Raw genomic sequence first — 16055 nt, 5'->3', positions numbered from 1 at the left:
TCCCCCCTTTTAAAAAAAAAAAATTAAAATTTAATTTTGTTTTAATAGAAGCCATTTTAAATATATTTCCCCTGTCAAGGGATACATATGTTGTTTATAGAGCCTGTTTCCACTTCTCCCTAGAGATTGTTTTAAAAGTTGTTTGTAAAATTAATTTTGATTTTTTTAAGTAAATAAGTCATCTATCATTTTAAAGGTCAAATGGTTTTCAAAGGCATATCATGAAAAAGAACAGCCCCACCCTGTGCCTGCCCACCCAAATCTTTTCTCCAGATTGAGCATTTTCAACCTTTAGTTATTTATTCTGGCATTTTCTCACCTCTTTCTAAATCGCTTCTCTGCACTGATAATCCTTGATTTTTTAGTATTAAATATTATCGATGGACTTTCTGTTATGAAGATGAAGACTAACTCTTATGCTGCTTTCCCAAATACCCTCTCACCATTCTCATGAGTATCATTTTTTGTTAGATAAATATTCTGTGGTTACTATTATGACCACATAGTGTCCATAGTTGTGCCACATGATATGCTTTAATTACATTTCCTGTCTTGTACAACCTTTTTTTCTTGAAGTTGATCATTGCCTTTATGTTTTCTTTAGTTACCTATGTGCTTGTCATTAATTTCACCTCTTCACTCTCTCAGAAATGGAGAACTATTCTGAGCAAATTTACACACGCCAGGTAACATCCCAGTTCGCTTTCTCCTCTTGGAGTCACTTCCCCTGGAGAACGTTGCCCTCCTACCACTGGATGTCCTGGAAGCCATCAAACTGCTGTCAACCCTGGACTTCCCTGCTTCGTCATCTGAGAAGTCCCCTTTGCCCATTTCCTGAATTGGAGCCCTGATTTCCTGGGTTCCAGGCCTTCCTTTTGCCTCATTGATTTCCTTTCTTGGAGCATCTCCTTCAGTAGCTTCCTGAGAGAAGCTGCATGGAAGGTAACATTTTCAAAGTTTTGCATGTCTAAGATTGTCTTTATTCTCCTTTTACATTTCAATGATAGTTTGCTTGAGTGCAACATTGTACCTCTTCCAACTGTGGAACCATTTCTCCGTGATCTTCTTTCCAGCTATTGATAGTCTGATGTCATTCCAATTCTTATTTTCTCTCTCTGTGGGGTTTTGGGTTCTTCTCCTTATCTCTGTTGCTTGGGAATTTCATCATCCTGTGCATTGGTGTGGTTCTTTTTTGTTGTTTGTGCTGGGCCCAAGTGAATCATTTCAATCTGGAAACCTGTGGCCTTCAGTTGCAAGAAAGTATAGGTTAAGCATCCCTAATCTTAAAATTTGAAATCGGAAGTGCTCCAAGATCTAAAATGTCTTGAGAGCAGGCATGATGTCACAAGTGGAAAATTCCACATCTGATCTCATGTGACATGTCAGAGTCAAAACAATGGCACACAACACATCGTTTATTTCATATCCCCAAGGGAAAAAAAGGCCTTCTCAGCCCCCTTCAGCGGTGATGTACCTTTTCCATGCACATCCAGATTCCCTCCACCCCTCAAGCACTCACACAGGGAATAAAATAGCACTTGCACAGGCTGAGGCACCAATGACAGGTTCCCCACGATGCCCCACACGAAGCCAAGATCTACCTGCATTACTCACTTGGTTCTTTTTCTTATTCTCTGCTGTGTAGTGTAAAGTTATTGATTAAGGCCAGGCACGGTGGCTCGCACCTGTAATCCCAGAACTTTGGGAGGCTGAAGTGGGCGGATCGCCTGAGGTCAGGAGGCGGAGATAGCCTGGCCAACATGGTGAAACCTCGTCTCTATTAAAAATACAAAAATTAGCCAAGTGTGGTTGTGGGCACCGGTAATCCCAGCTACTCTGGAGGCTGAGGCGGGAGAATCGCTTGAGCCTGTGGGGCGGAGGTTGCAGTGAACCACTGCACTCCAGCCTGAGCAACAAGAACGAGACGCCATCTCAAAAATAAATAAATAAATAAATAAAATAAAATAAAAATAAATTAATTAATAAATAAAGTTATTGATTAAAAATTTAAAGGCCTGCTGATACTCCCATGGGCTACAGTGATGAGAAAAAAAAAGAAGCATTTGTGTTTATCTATAACATGGAAAGTCAAGCTGTTGGAGAAGCCGGACAGTGCTATAGCATGAAACATTGGATGGAAGAGCTCANGAGGTTGCAGCGAACCAAGATCGTGCCATTGCACTCCAACCTGGGCAACAAGAGTGAAACTTTGTCATAAAATAAATAAATTAATTAATAAATAAAGTTATTGATTAAAATTTAAAGGCCTGCTGATACTCCCATGGGCTACAGTGATGAGAAAAAAAAAGAAGCATTTGTGTTTATCTATAACATGGAAAGTCAAGCTGTTGGAGAAGCCGGACAGTGCTATAGCATGAAACATTGGATGGAAGAGCTCAGTGTCGGAATGACTACAGCACATGACCTGAAGAAACAGAAGGATGAACTGTCAAAGTCCTATACCGCAAGTCGTGAACAGAAGTTAACGAAAACTAGAAAAACACTGTGTATAGCTAAAAATGAAGATTTCAGCTGTGTATGGAGTGTGACCCCGTCAGTTGTTGTGTACCCTGATCATGAAACAAGCAAGGATAGGTCACGCTGAACAAAACATCGAAGGAAACTGTGACTATTCAACAGGCTGGATGCAGAAATTTAAGAAAAGACAACATTAAGCCGAGCTCGGTGGCTTATGCCTGTAATCCTAACACTTTGAGAAGCTGAGGAGAAAGTGTTGCTTAAGCTCAGGAGTTTGAGCCAGCCTGGGCAGCATAGTGAGACCTCGTCTACACAAAACATTGTTTTTTAAGATTTTTTATTTCCACTGTGTTTTTATTTCACATCATCCCAGATTGTTTTATCTCCTTAAAACATAGGCTTACAAGACAATTTAAAATTTTGTTAAAGCAGTTATGGTCAATGCCCCACTGTGTCTGCAATTAAAAAATACGTATCCTGAATATTTGGGGATGAGATTTCTGTTTTGATTTTACTCCAGAAAAACCAATTACTATACAAAACATTTTTAAAATTAGCCAGGTGTGGTATGTGCCTATAGCCCTAGCTACTTGGGAGGCAGAGGTGGAAGGAAGGCTTGAGCCCAGCAGGTCGAAGCTGCAGTCAACCGTGATCGCACCACTACAATCCAGCCTGGGGGAGAGTGTGAGACCCTGTCTCAAAAAAGAAAAGAAAAACACCAACATTAGCTGGGCATAGTGGCTCATGCCTGTAGTCCCAGCTACTCGGGTGGCTGAGGTAGGAGAAGTGTTTGAACCCAGGAGGCAGAGGTTGCAGTGAGCCCAGATCACGCCACTGCACTCCAGCCTGGCGACAGAGCGAGACTCCGTCTGAAAAAAAAAGAAAAGAAAATTAAAGACAGCATTAAATTCTTAAAGATCATGGTGATAAAACATTTGCTGAACAAGAAGCAGTGAGTTTGCAAAGGTCATCACTGATAAAAATCTGACACCATTGTAGAACAACTCTACAATGCCGATGAAACATCACTGTTTTGCTGTGATTGCCCCAGAAAGACAGTGACTACAGCTGATGAGACAGCGCCTGTGGGAATGAAGGATGCCAAGGGCAGAACGACTGTGCTGGGATGTGCTAATGCAGTAGACACGCATAAGTTTGAGCTTGCTGGGATGGGCAAACACTTGCACCCTCACTGTTTTCATGGAGTAAATTTCTTACCGGTCTAATTGTTATGCTAACAAAAATGTATGCAACGCCAATTCTGACTGATTTCACAAACATTTTGCTTTTTAAAACTCAATTTAATTTAGTTTAAAAAAACAGAGACAGGGTCTCATGATGTTGCTCAAGCTGGTCTTGAACTCCTGGGTTCAAGCAATCCTCCTGCCTCAGCCTCCCAAAGTGTTGAGATTACAAGTTTGAGTCACTGTGCCCGGCCTATTTCACAAACATTTTGTACCAGTGACTTGTGCTCAGGGAAGCTGAGCTAGATTATGACCACAATATTTTGTTATTCCTTTTTTATTTTATTTTAATTTTTTAGAGACAAGGTGTCTCTCCGTCACATGTGCTGAAGTGCAGTGGTGCTATCCTAGCTCACTGCAGTCTTGAACTCCTAGACTCAAGTGATTCTTCCACCTCAGCCTCTCAAATAGCTAGGGCTACAGCTAAATTTTAAATATTTTGCAAAGACAAAGTCTCGTTATGTTGCCCAGGCTGGTCTCAAACTCCTGGGCTCAAGCACTCCTCCTGCCTTGGCCTCCCAAAGGTGCTGGAATTACAGGCATGAGCCACAAAACCTGGCCAGGTTTTGTTACTCCTTGACAACAGTTCTGCTCATCTTTCAGCTGAAATCCTCATAAAATAATGCTTATGCCATGTACTTTCCCAAAATGTGGCTTTATTAATTAAGTCATGTGATCAGGGTATCCTTAGATCAATGACGAGTAAATATAAAAACACTCTCTTGAATAGTGCACTAGCAGCAGTGAACAGTGGTGTATGTGGGGGAGATTTTCAAGAGGAGTTGAGCACAAAGGATGCTGTAAACATTATTGACAATGCTGAGAACACAGTGACTAAAGACACAGCTGTGCATGCCTGGTACAACCTCTGGCCTGTGACTGTGTTCAGTGATGATCATAAACAAGCTGGTGACTTTCAAGGATTCCATATGTCAAGTGAGAAAAAAAAAATCATGTCTGACCTTATATGTGCAAAATATAGACCTTCAGCATTTATCAGTGAGCTGGAAGAGGTGAATATAGTAGTTTTTAACATTGAGAATGGGGCTCTAATTGTTCATTTATTGACCGATGGCGAAATAGCTGAAATGTTTCTGAATCAAGGTGATGGTGATAATGGTGACAATAAAGATGATGTTAGCACTGCAGAAAGAGTGTCTACACACGACAACGATGAAAATGCAGGATGGGCTTATTGAAGGGCTAGCGCACTGCACATTCACAACAGAACAACAAAATTGTGTCCCTTATAAAATCAAAGAGAGACTCTCAGAAAAAAAAAACCTTATTAATGAGGCAGAGGACTGTGCCTCACGCCTGTAATCCCAGCACTTTGGGAGGCCAAGATGGGTGGATCACCTGAGGTCAGGAGTTCGAGATCAGCATGGCCGACACGGTGAAACCCTGTCTCTACTGGGTATAGTGGTGGGTACCTGTAATTCCAGCTACTAGGGGGGCTGAGGCAGGAGAATCGCTTGAAACCGGGAGGCAGAGGTTGCAGTGAGCTGAGATCACGCCATTAGACTCCAGCCTGGGTGACAGAGCAAGACTCCAACTCAAAACAAACAAACAAACAAACAAACAAAACCAGTTATTAGTAACCTTTTAATCAGACAAGGCATTGCTGGCGAAGTCGAATGCCTGCCTTTGCTGGCTGCTGCTGGTTAGCGGTGATGCGTGAGTTCTCGTAATGCTGCTGCACTGCTTGGGTACCCTGAGCATATGATTTTTCACTGTATTAATGGCACATCTTTTTTTTTTTTTTTTTTTTTTTTTTTTTTTTTTTTTACTGTTAAAGTACTCGTGTTACTAAGTGTAAGAAAATGGTTGCTTATTGGTAGAATATAAATTCAGTCAGGAATGTTGGTAATGCCAACCAACCAATATTGTCCACATTGGTGGCTGAGATAATCACACCGTTGCTTGCTTGCTTGCTTGCTTGCTTGCTTGCTTGCTTGCTTTTGAGATGGAGTCTCACTCTGTCACCCAGGCTAGAGTGCAGTGGCATGATCTCAGCTTACTGCAACCTCTGCCTCCCAGGTTCAAGCGATTCTTCTGCCTCAGCCTCCCAAGTAGCTGGGATAATAGGTGTGCAACACGCCAGGCTAATTTTTGTATTTTTAGTAGAGGCAGGGTTTCACCATGTTGGCCAGGCTGGTCTTGAATTCTTGACCTCAGGTGATCTGCCCTTCTCAGCCTCCCAAAGTACTGGGACTACAGGTGTGAGTCACCATGCCTAGTCCCTGCACCTTTGCTTTCTGATGTTTTAGTGTACACAAACTTTGTTTTCTGCCAAAATCATTAAAAATATTGCATAAAATTACCTGCAAGCTATGTATATGAGGTTTATATAAAACATAAATGAATTTATTGTTTAGACTTGGGTCCCACCCCCAAGATATCTCATTATATGTATGTAAATATTCCAAAATATGATACAAATTCTGATATGGTTTGGCTCTGTGTCCCCACCCAAACCTCATCTTGAATTGTAATCCCTATATTTTGAGGGAGGGATGTGGTGGGAGGTGATGGGATCATGGGGGTGGTTTCCTTTATGCTGTTCTCACGATCGCGAGTGAGTTCTCACGAGATCTGATGGTTTTATAAGTGGCAGTATCCCCTGTTCCTTTCCTCTCCTGCCACCAAGTAAGGCAGGCCTTGCTTTTTCTTTGCCTTCTGCCATGATTGTAAGTGTCCTGTGGCTTCTCCAGCCATGTGGAACTGTGAGTCAATTAAACCTCTTTCCTTCATGAATTACCCAGTCTCAGATATTCTTTACAGCATTGTGAAAATGGATTAATACAAATCCTAAATGCAGAACACTCATTGTTTCAAACATTTCAGATAAGAGATACTCAACCTGTACCCTTAACTGCAAATTTAATCATCTATCTTCTCAGAATTCCTATTACTTCCTATTATTTGGACGTTATGCTGATTAGATCAATCCTTTAGTTTACAAAAATTTCTTAAAATCTCTCCTATGCTCCATTCTAGAAGATTTTCTGAATTTTATCATTCATTTCCTTGGTTTCATTCCTGCTCTTATATTCGTAGTATTTAAGAGCTCTTCCGTAGTCTTTGAACGTCCCATTTATTATAGCATCCTGTTCTTATTTCACAGGTACAATATTTATCTCTCTGAGGCTTGGAATTACAGATTTTTTAAAAAATAAGTTTATTCTGCTTGCTGCATTTTCTCTCTTTTCTCTGAGTTCTTTCTCGCTCTCTCCCTTTCTGCTTTCATCTTCCTTTTTTATATCAAAAGATGTTTCCCAAATTACTGGTGACATTTGCCCAAAAACGTGGAATAAGAGCTCTGTGGGCATAGTCTGGGTTTGTGGGCAAGTGAGGCCATGAAGCAGCGATCCATCATTTCACTGGGGCTGCCGAAATGGCAGTTTGTGTCGGTCTTTCCCCTTAAGCCAGTGGGTTTCTCTAGAGGGGAACCCTTCAGTTTCTTCCCAGGGGAGGGCAGCAAGGGGAGAGCCTGGCTGCCAGGTTTCTGGGAGCCAACTTGGGAAAGATGCCCAGAGGTCTCACCATTGAGAGTGCAGATTTCCTCCACATGTACTGGGATTAGCCAGGTGTCAGGACACCTCCTTCAGATGTGTTAGTGTTTCTGAAGCCAAAGCCTGTTTGGGGCAATTCCTCCAGAGAGGAAACCAGAGTGGTGGCTCATGAGGCCGGGTGGTACTCATCTCGCTGCCTGTGATGAGGACCTTCCCACCAGGCCTGTGTGCTCCCCATTCATTTCCTGCCCCTGGGACTCTCATTCCAGGGCTATTATTCCTGGCTGTAGGCGTAAGTGGCTTACTTGTGGTCACTCCCCTCAAAGGCTGGGATAGAACTGTGAGAAAATACATTTACTTTGTTAAAAGACACCCAGCTTGTGGTTAATTGGCTACAGAAACCTCAGGGAACTAATGATGCCTTTGGGAAAAGTTTTCACAACAAAGATATGAGTTTAGAACATCTTAGGATTCTCCCACACATGACCAACTGGATACCTGCTGAAGTATGACCTGGTTTCTAAAGACCCAGGGCAGCAATCTTAGGCTGATGTTTCTTTCCAGCTTAAGCTTGGTTAATTTCTTGTAGGAGCTGCAGTTTTCAATGCAGGGTGTATGTGGAAACCACCTGGTTTCCATCCCAGAGGGTACCTGGTCTCCATCCCACGGCATTTTAAAAGAGGTTCTGTGTGTGCTTCAGGTTACACAGTACTGGTGAAGAGTCACGGCTCTGAAACCACCATCGGACCCCAACATACAGGGAGAGGAGAGCAGACCCAGAGGGAGTCTCCTGGCCTGTTCTTGACCTAGGGAGACCTCTGGGATTGTCAGGGAGGGGGAGTCCTTCGGGACCCACCCTTGTGATTGAGAAACAGAGAGGCCCAGAAAAAGCAAATGACTTGCTAAAGTCATGAAACTGGCAAGTGATGAAGCTGGAATTTGAACCAAGCTAGAAGTTAGGTCTCTTGACTCCAACCTCTGGTTTTCATTTCCTTTGGGCATGTATCTGTGAGACTGGAAAATGTATCCTAATGGATTTATTCATGGTCCGGGGCCATGTGGCCAAATCCCACATAGGTCCCCTCCCACAGAGCCCCAAAATAAAGAGTAAAGCAGAATAAAATGAACCAACTTTAATCAAAAGGAAATTCTCCTTTTGCCTGTTCTATGCCTGGTCGACACTGGGTGCTGGGACTAGTGAGTGAGGTGGTCCTTGCTGTCAAGAATGGAGGGAAGGAAACTCCCTAAGAGCAGCCTGTGCTGAGCCCAAGACACGTGCACCAGACACAGACTCGGGGCCACTCAACTGGCAGCAGGTGTCGCCACTGAACAGGTAGGAAAACCAAGGCTGAAAGGGTAACAGATCCTAGCAAGGGTCACCCCGGTTTAAAGTGGGGTTATGGGTTGAGTGCTTGTCCATATTCATATGCTGAAATCCACAGTATTATAAAAACCCTCGTTCCCAGGTCAAGAGATGCCTACGTAGCCCACAAACAAGTTCAAATTCATGTGCTGAAATCTAACCCCCAATGTGACAGCATTTGGAGGTGAGGCCTTTGGGAGGTGATGAGGTGATGAAGGCTGAGCCCTCATGATGGAATTCATGTCCTATGAGAAGGGACCAGAGAGCCAGTGTGCCCTCTTTCCACCATGTGAGGATCCAAGGAGAAGTCAGGATTCTGTAACCCAGAAGAGGGCCCTCGCCAGACCTTGGCCATGCTGGAGACTTGATCTTGGACTGGCAGCCTCCAGAATTGTGAGAAATAGGAGTCTATTGTTGATAAGCCACCCGGTGTGGTACTTTGTTATAGCAGCTGGAGCTAAGACAAATCTGTTATAGCAGCTGGAGCTAAGATAAATGGTGAAGCCAGGTTAGAACTCAGCTCTTTCCGATTTACAGCTTGTTAGGGCAGAGGGAATGTAAACAGATCATTGAAGCCTTCCCCAAGATGTGCTATCGCAGGTGGTCCTTCTTCCCCAGAGATTCTGCCCATCACTAACCCCAGGGGCTAGGGTTGAAGGAGTGGAGGGAAGAGGACATACCCTCTGAAAAGCCATCTTCCCATGCCTGTGGGCACAGGCAGAGCCTGTGTTGAGTTACAGGTCTTTGGCATAAGGTGTTACAGAACTGGGCTGTGTTTATGAACTACCCAGGGATCTCTTGACCTGGGAAGCAGGGTTGTTATAATGCTAAGCCTGGGGAAGGCAAGGGGAACAGGGGTCATCAGAGGTTACCTTGGAGGGTCTGACTCAGTCTCCCATGTCTCTTTTTCAGGCCTACTGAATTCGGCGAGAAGGCCCCTGAGTGAGTGGGTGGCAGTCAGGCAGCTTCCTCACAATGAGGAGTTAGCCAGCCTCAGCTGCAGTAGGCCCTGTCCACCTGCCCTCAGCGGGTGAGCGGAGGAGCCCAGCGCTATCCCGAAGGAGGGTATCTCAGACCTGGGGGCAGGCACACCTAGCTTCTAGGCTGCCCTGTGTGCTCCTCCACTTCTCTGAGCCTCAGTTTCCTCATCTCCAACATGGGATGACTCCGATGATAACACAGTAATGCCTACCTTGCGAGTTTTTTTTTTTTTTTTTTTTTTTTTTAGAAGATTAAGAACTGCAGTGGAGGAGCATGTTTTGCGAAAATGTCAGCTCCAAATAAACATCAGATTTCCCTGTCTTATGTGCTCCCATGGCCCCTTAAATAGCACTGAAGTTTACTACGTCACTGTCATTTTTACCGCATGTCTCCACGGTAAGGATGAAAGCTCTCTGCCAGTAGGCACCTAGGTTGCTCTGCTCATTGTCAAATTCTTGCCTGATGCTTAGGTGCTTAATAAATACTGGCTAAATGAATATATACAAATGTTGTTAATATGATTGCACAAGATAGGATTAATACATCTTTTGTCTTATGAATAGAGCATTCTATATCAGATTTTGTCTTCTAGGATATATATAGGGACTCCTCGACAGTCAGTATCTCTCTCCTTCTTTCTCACCCTCTCCAAATTCCACCTCTGTCCATCCATCTGTCGTCCTTGAGTCCAAGCCAGCACAGACCCTTCTTCCTCAACCCTCCCAGGCAGACCCTGTCCTTTCCCACAGGGAATTTCTGGGCCCAGGCCTGGTAGAGGTCAAACTATCTGGACCTGGGACCCTCTTGAGTCCAAAGGCAGGCTCTGGTCTGACCCAGTACTGCTCTCAGTGACGGACTGAGGCCATCATAGGCTGTGGCTGGGCACAAACCTCCTGATCAACATGAAAAAGATGTCAAGAATCTGAAAAAAATCTATGTTTTGGCTGGAGCCTCGGCTTAACCCCTCATGAGCTATCTCTGTTGAAAGGCTTTTTTTTTTTTTTTTTTTTTTTTTTTTTTTGGTTTTGTTCTGTTTTGCGTGCAGATTATTTGAGAACTGCTTGGCACTTGGGAATTTTCCATTGGCGTGAGCTGAGCCTACTAGTGCCAAGAAAGGAGAGAAGAAAAATCAGACAAAATGGGTCCCGCTCTCTTGCCAGCCTCAATTTGGGAGACTTTTTCCATCCTTGGGGCCATTTGTGAAAAATCAAGCTCTGAGGCCTTCTAGGGAAAATCTTTGGGCTTTTGATTCTCCAGTGTGGAAATTTTCTGCATTTGAATATTAAGTAGTGAAATGAGAGGGGTGTGGGCTACAGAGGCTAGAAGAGTTGTGTGCACTTATTTATTTATTTATCTTTTCCTTTATCATGGGGAGGCAACATGGTTTCTGTAGTCTGAGAAAGCTTAATCAGACTGTGGCTTTGTTAGTTACTGCGTGGGTTGAGGAAATTACATTGTTTCCCAAGCCTCAGTTTACTGCTCTGTAAAAAGAGGTAATGGTACTCATTTTGATGAGTTATTGGGAGGAGTGACTGTGGATTCTGTGTGTGTTCTGTGGTCTTCCTCTCCCTGGGGGGTGTGTGTGTGTGTGTTTTATGAATGAGGGGCTTGGTGGAGATGGTGTTTTCCTGTAGGGGTTTCTGAGCCCCACTGCCTAATTATCTCTAAAAGTCCCTTCCAGTGTTAATCAAATGAAGAGCTGGGTACTCAGCTGGGAAGCTGAATCTTGGAGGGTGGGCCCTGGGCTGGTGCGGGGGGACTTGCCTGAATCACTTCAGGTTAGCATTCCTCAAGGGCAGGTGTGTGTGGCAGGGTGGTCTTTGGGGCAGTGGGTGCTAAGATGGTGAGCAGATCTGGTCAGAAGCCAGGATGACATAGCCTGCTGAGATGATGCTGTTTTATGTTCCTCTCCACATTTATTTTGGACTTTAGGGAAAAAAATCTTGATAAAATAGAAACTTTTAGTCATGTCTCAACTGCACTATGGGATTTTAAGGGAAGAATCTCTGTAAAGAGAGTGAAAATGTGTGGGGCCCTGAGCAGGCTAAGAGTTTGTCCTCCAAACTCATGTTCCCTAAATGTCTTCATTCTCATCTGGGGGCAGGAGTGGCAGGTATGGGGAAGAAGGAACCCTGATTCTACATCTCTTTTGCTGTCAGAACAATTCTGCTCTGGCCCAAATTTGCAGGCTGTACAGAGTAAAATAAAACTATCATTAACTGAGCCCCCTCCACTAAGATTAGATCAACCATCTATTGATCATCAAGCCTGCCTTTGGGGGTCTCATTTTCAATCCAGGGGCCCCTCAAAGAATTCTTTCCTGTCATATTGCCCTTGAGAGAATGTTGCTAAATATAATTCCCTCCATCTTACTCCCCCTGGAATGATCTGGCCTCTCACATAGATAGCTTCAGAGACATGCTCAGCTGTTGGTTCTGTTTTCTCTCTTTCCTCTTATAGACAGGGTTTTGCTCTGATACTGAGGCTGGAGTGCAGTGGGGCAACCGCAGCTTAGCTGAGACTACAGGTTCATGCCACCATGCCTGGCTAATGTTTTTTTTTTCATCTTTGTAGAGATGAGGCCTCACTGTTTCCCAGGCTGGTCTTGAACTCCTGGGCTCAAGTGATACTCTCACTTCAGCCTTCCAAAGTGCTGGGATGACAGCCATCATGCCTGGCCTTGTTGGTTCTTAATCTGGCTCTGTGAGGCTAAGGGGGACAACCAATCTCCCCTAGGCCAGACAGGTGGGTCATGGTAGCAGAAACCACCATCGTCCATGAAGTAAAGAGGATTAGGACTGTGAGGTCCAAAGCCCCTTCCTTGATGGAGATTCTGTGTTGTAAACTTGAAAGTTAAGGGTTTGTTTACATTAAGGAAACTGCTAGCTTATTATAGTTTATAAAACAGCACAGGACTGGCATGTAGTAGGCATTGCATATGAGGCTATGTGGTGCAGTGTTTATAATAGTGGGTTTTAGACTAAAACTCTCTGGTTTCAAATATAATCAGTATCAGCCATGTGACTTTGGGAAAATTACATAAGCCCCCTGTACCCCATTTCCCCATCTGCAAAATAGGGATGATGACAGTACTACTTTACTTGGTTGTTCTGAGGACTAAATGAGATAATACTTTAAAAATGCTGTCACTGGGTGTGACATGCTGTGGTAGGCAGAATAATGGCTCCCAAAGATGTCTACTTCCTGATCCCCTGTACCTGTGACAACATTAGATTCATGGCAAAGGGGAATTAGGGCAGCAGGTGAAATTGAGCTTGCGCATCAGCCATCCCTGAGATGCAGAGCTCATCTTGGATGATCTCAGTGGCCTGATGTAATCGAGAGGGTCCTTATAGGTGGAGGGGGAAGGCAGAAGAGAGAGAACCAGACCAACGGCAGCGAGATTGTGGCCCACAATTGGTGGTTTTGAGATGGAAGAGGTCATAAACAAAAAATGGAGGTGACCTCTGGAAGCTGGAAAAGGCAAGGGAACAGATTGACCCCTGGAGCCTCCAAAAAGGAACATAGCCCTCCTGGAACCTTGATTTAGACCCATGCTGGACGTTTGACCTACAAAACTATAAGAATATCCATTGTGTTGTTGTATTTTTATTTTTTTTCACTGTTCAAAGTTTATTGGGGGTTTTTGTTGGTATGACACTTGGATAGTTGGTTGCATCGTTTATATGTAGATGTTTCTTTTGCAGTATATGGCAATGTGTACTACTGATATATATAGCACACAGAATAAGATCCTTTGGAACAATTATGCACAAGACATGCAATATTAAATTTATACACTGGATTCTAGGATGTGACTGATTGGGAAAAAAATGTTGGACTAGGCATGTTTGGTGAAGGAGCCAGGAAGTTATATAACATACAGTAAGCATCCATCTGGCTCAAGGGGTAACTGGAGCATGTGCAGCACTGGCAGTGGTGCCTCAAAGGTGGTAGACTTACAGGACTACACAAGATTAGTACCATCCAGCATCAGGATATAGCTGTAGGATTTTACAAACTATGCCTCTTTCTAACTTTAGGAATTGATGCTTTTCCCAGTCCATCTTAATATGACTGCTTTAATCACAGATCAGATAAAAAGGACAACATGTACAACCTCCAACTAAAATCCTGTGGTAGCCTAGACAGTGAAGTTGTGTGACATCAGAAAACTTTAAAATTGCAGCTCTTTTTGGATCCCCCAAAGTGTATCTGCACTGTTCTTCAAACAGGCCTCTTCCTCAGGAGTCAGAATCACCTTCACAAGGCGTGAGATTCCGTTCTGTCCCAAGATGCAAGGAACACTAAGGAAGACATCATCCTTTATTCCATAGAAACCCTTAATCGTGATGGAAATCGGGTGTACCTGCCTGAGATTCTTCATTATACTCTCTGCCAAATCTGCCACAGAGAGACCAAAGGCCCAGGATGTGTAGCCTTTCCGTTTGATCACCTCATAAGCACTCTTGACCACCTGCTTGTGAACCTCTTTCCATTGTTCTTTATCTGTATCAGTCCCTAAATCTGGGTGCAGAATCCTCAGGGAGATACCAGCAACATTCATCCCACTCCATACAGACACACGGGACTATCCATGCTCCCCAAGGACCCACCCATGACAGCTTGATGGGTGGACTCCCAGCCTTTCCTCCATCAGGGAATGGAATTGGGCTGAATCCAGATTGCAGCCACTTCCAATGACATGGCTTTTGGGAAAGCCACTTATCTGCCAAGCCACATAAGTCAAGATATTCACTGGATTTAAAACAATAAGCAACTTGCAGTTGGGCTGTATTTTACAATATTAGAAATAATGAATGTAAAGATATTTACATTACACTGGACCAAATTGAGAGAGCTTTCTCCTTCTTGCAGATGTGCCCCAGCTGTGATTATGACCAGCTTGGAATTTGCAGTTACATTATAGTCTTTGCCAGAGACAACCTTTTGTTTTCTTAGGAAAAGTCTGCCATCTTGGAGATTCATCATCTTTCCCTTCAATTTGTTCTCCATGACATCAACAAGAGCAAGTTCATCTGCCAAGTCCTTTGTTAAGATACTGATGGCACAGGCCATGTGAACAGCACCAACCTCAACAATGGTAATCATATTCTGGGGGGTCTGTTCTTCCTTTAGAAGATTATGAATCAGCTGATCCTTGAGAATTGCCATGTTGGACTTAGAACCAAAAGGAATCGGGAATGCATATTGGGTGGCCATCGGGGGCATGCAGCAAGGAGATTTGGACTTGGTGGCAGCGGCTCCAGCTATTGTGTTGTTTTAAGCCACAAGTTCTTCATATTATGTTACAGGATCAACAGAAAAGTAATCACATATGGAGGCATTGAAAAAATAGAAACTTTCAATTTTCCCTTTATGACTGTTCAGATGTTTCTTTTCTCAACCCCTAGAGAGCAGACATCATACATTTATTTGCAATGACCAGAGCCATGTCAGGCATACACGAGGTGGTCTAGAATAGATGAAAAACAAACTAATGAATATGGGTGTCTTAGTAACTAGCATTGGTTGTGTTCCTAAGGTGTGATGATGTGGTAGGCTGAATAATGGCCTCCATACATGTTCATGTCCTAATCCTTAGAACTGGTGGGTATGTTACCTTATAGGCAAAGGGAATTTGCACCTGTGATCAAATTAAGGTTTTGAGATAGCGTGATGGTTAATTTTATGTGTCAGCTGACAGGGTCAAGTGATACTCAGGTAACTGGTAAAACATTTCTAAGTATGTCTGTGAGGGTCTTTCTGGAAGGGATGAGCACTGAATCAACAGACTGAGTAAAGAAACTCTGCCTTCACCAATGTGTGTGGGCACCAAACAATCTGTTGAGGGTCAGGTAGAACAAAAAAAGTGGAGGAAGAATGAATTTGCTCTCTCTTCTTGAGCTGGAACATCCGTCTTCTGCCCTTGGACATTGAAGCTCTTGGTTCTCGGGCCTTTGGATTCCAGGACTTGCTGGAAGTTACACCATCAACTTCCCTGGATGGGGATGGTCCCAGTAGTATAAGTCCTGGAGCCAACTCCCATAATAAACCTCCCTTTCTATCTCTCTATATATCATATTTGTTCTGTTTATCTGCAGAACTTTCACTAGTACACACAGTATTAGTTTTCTGTTGCTGTGTAACAATGTTACTACAAATTTAGCAGCTTAAAAGAGCACACGTTTACAAACTATCCTGGATTATCTGGGTTGACCTAATGTAATCTTAAGTGTTTTTATAAAGGGACACAGAAGACTCAGAGTTACAAAAGTGATGTGATGATGGAAGGAGGGTTTTGAAAAAGCCACATGGCTGGCTTTGAAGATGAAGGAAGGGACCATAAGCCAGGGAATAAAAATGGAATTTAGAAGCTGCAAAAGATAATAAAATAATTCTGCCTTAGAGTCTCTCCAGGAGTAACTAGCCCTGCCAATGCTCAACTTTAACCCAGTGAGACTGATTTCAGAA

The 16055-nt window shown here is 43.5% G+C and overlaps 1 protein-coding gene across 1 annotated transcript; it reads right to left on the bottom strand.

Annotated features, from left to right (window-relative positions):
- Window positions 1-13758: 13758 nt before the first annotated feature.
- LOC108523802 (L-lactate dehydrogenase A chain-like) lies at window positions 13759-14756 on the bottom strand. Its single transcript, XM_017864575.1, is given in 2 exon segments — window positions 13759-14341; window positions 14515-14756. Coding segments are annotated over 2 exon segments (825 nt in total).
- Window positions 14757-16055: the final 1299 nt, after the last annotated feature.

Source organism: Rhinopithecus bieti, unplaced genomic scaffold (assembly GCF_001698545.2).
Source record: "Rhinopithecus bieti isolate Rb0 unplaced genomic scaffold, ASM169854v2 scaffold_75975, whole genome shotgun sequence".
Classification (NCBI taxonomy): Eukaryota; Metazoa; Chordata; class Mammalia; order Primates; family Cercopithecidae; genus Rhinopithecus; species Rhinopithecus bieti.
The sequence above is the reverse complement of the archived record's forward strand: the minus strand, read 5'-3'. Positions and strand labels throughout refer to the sequence as shown.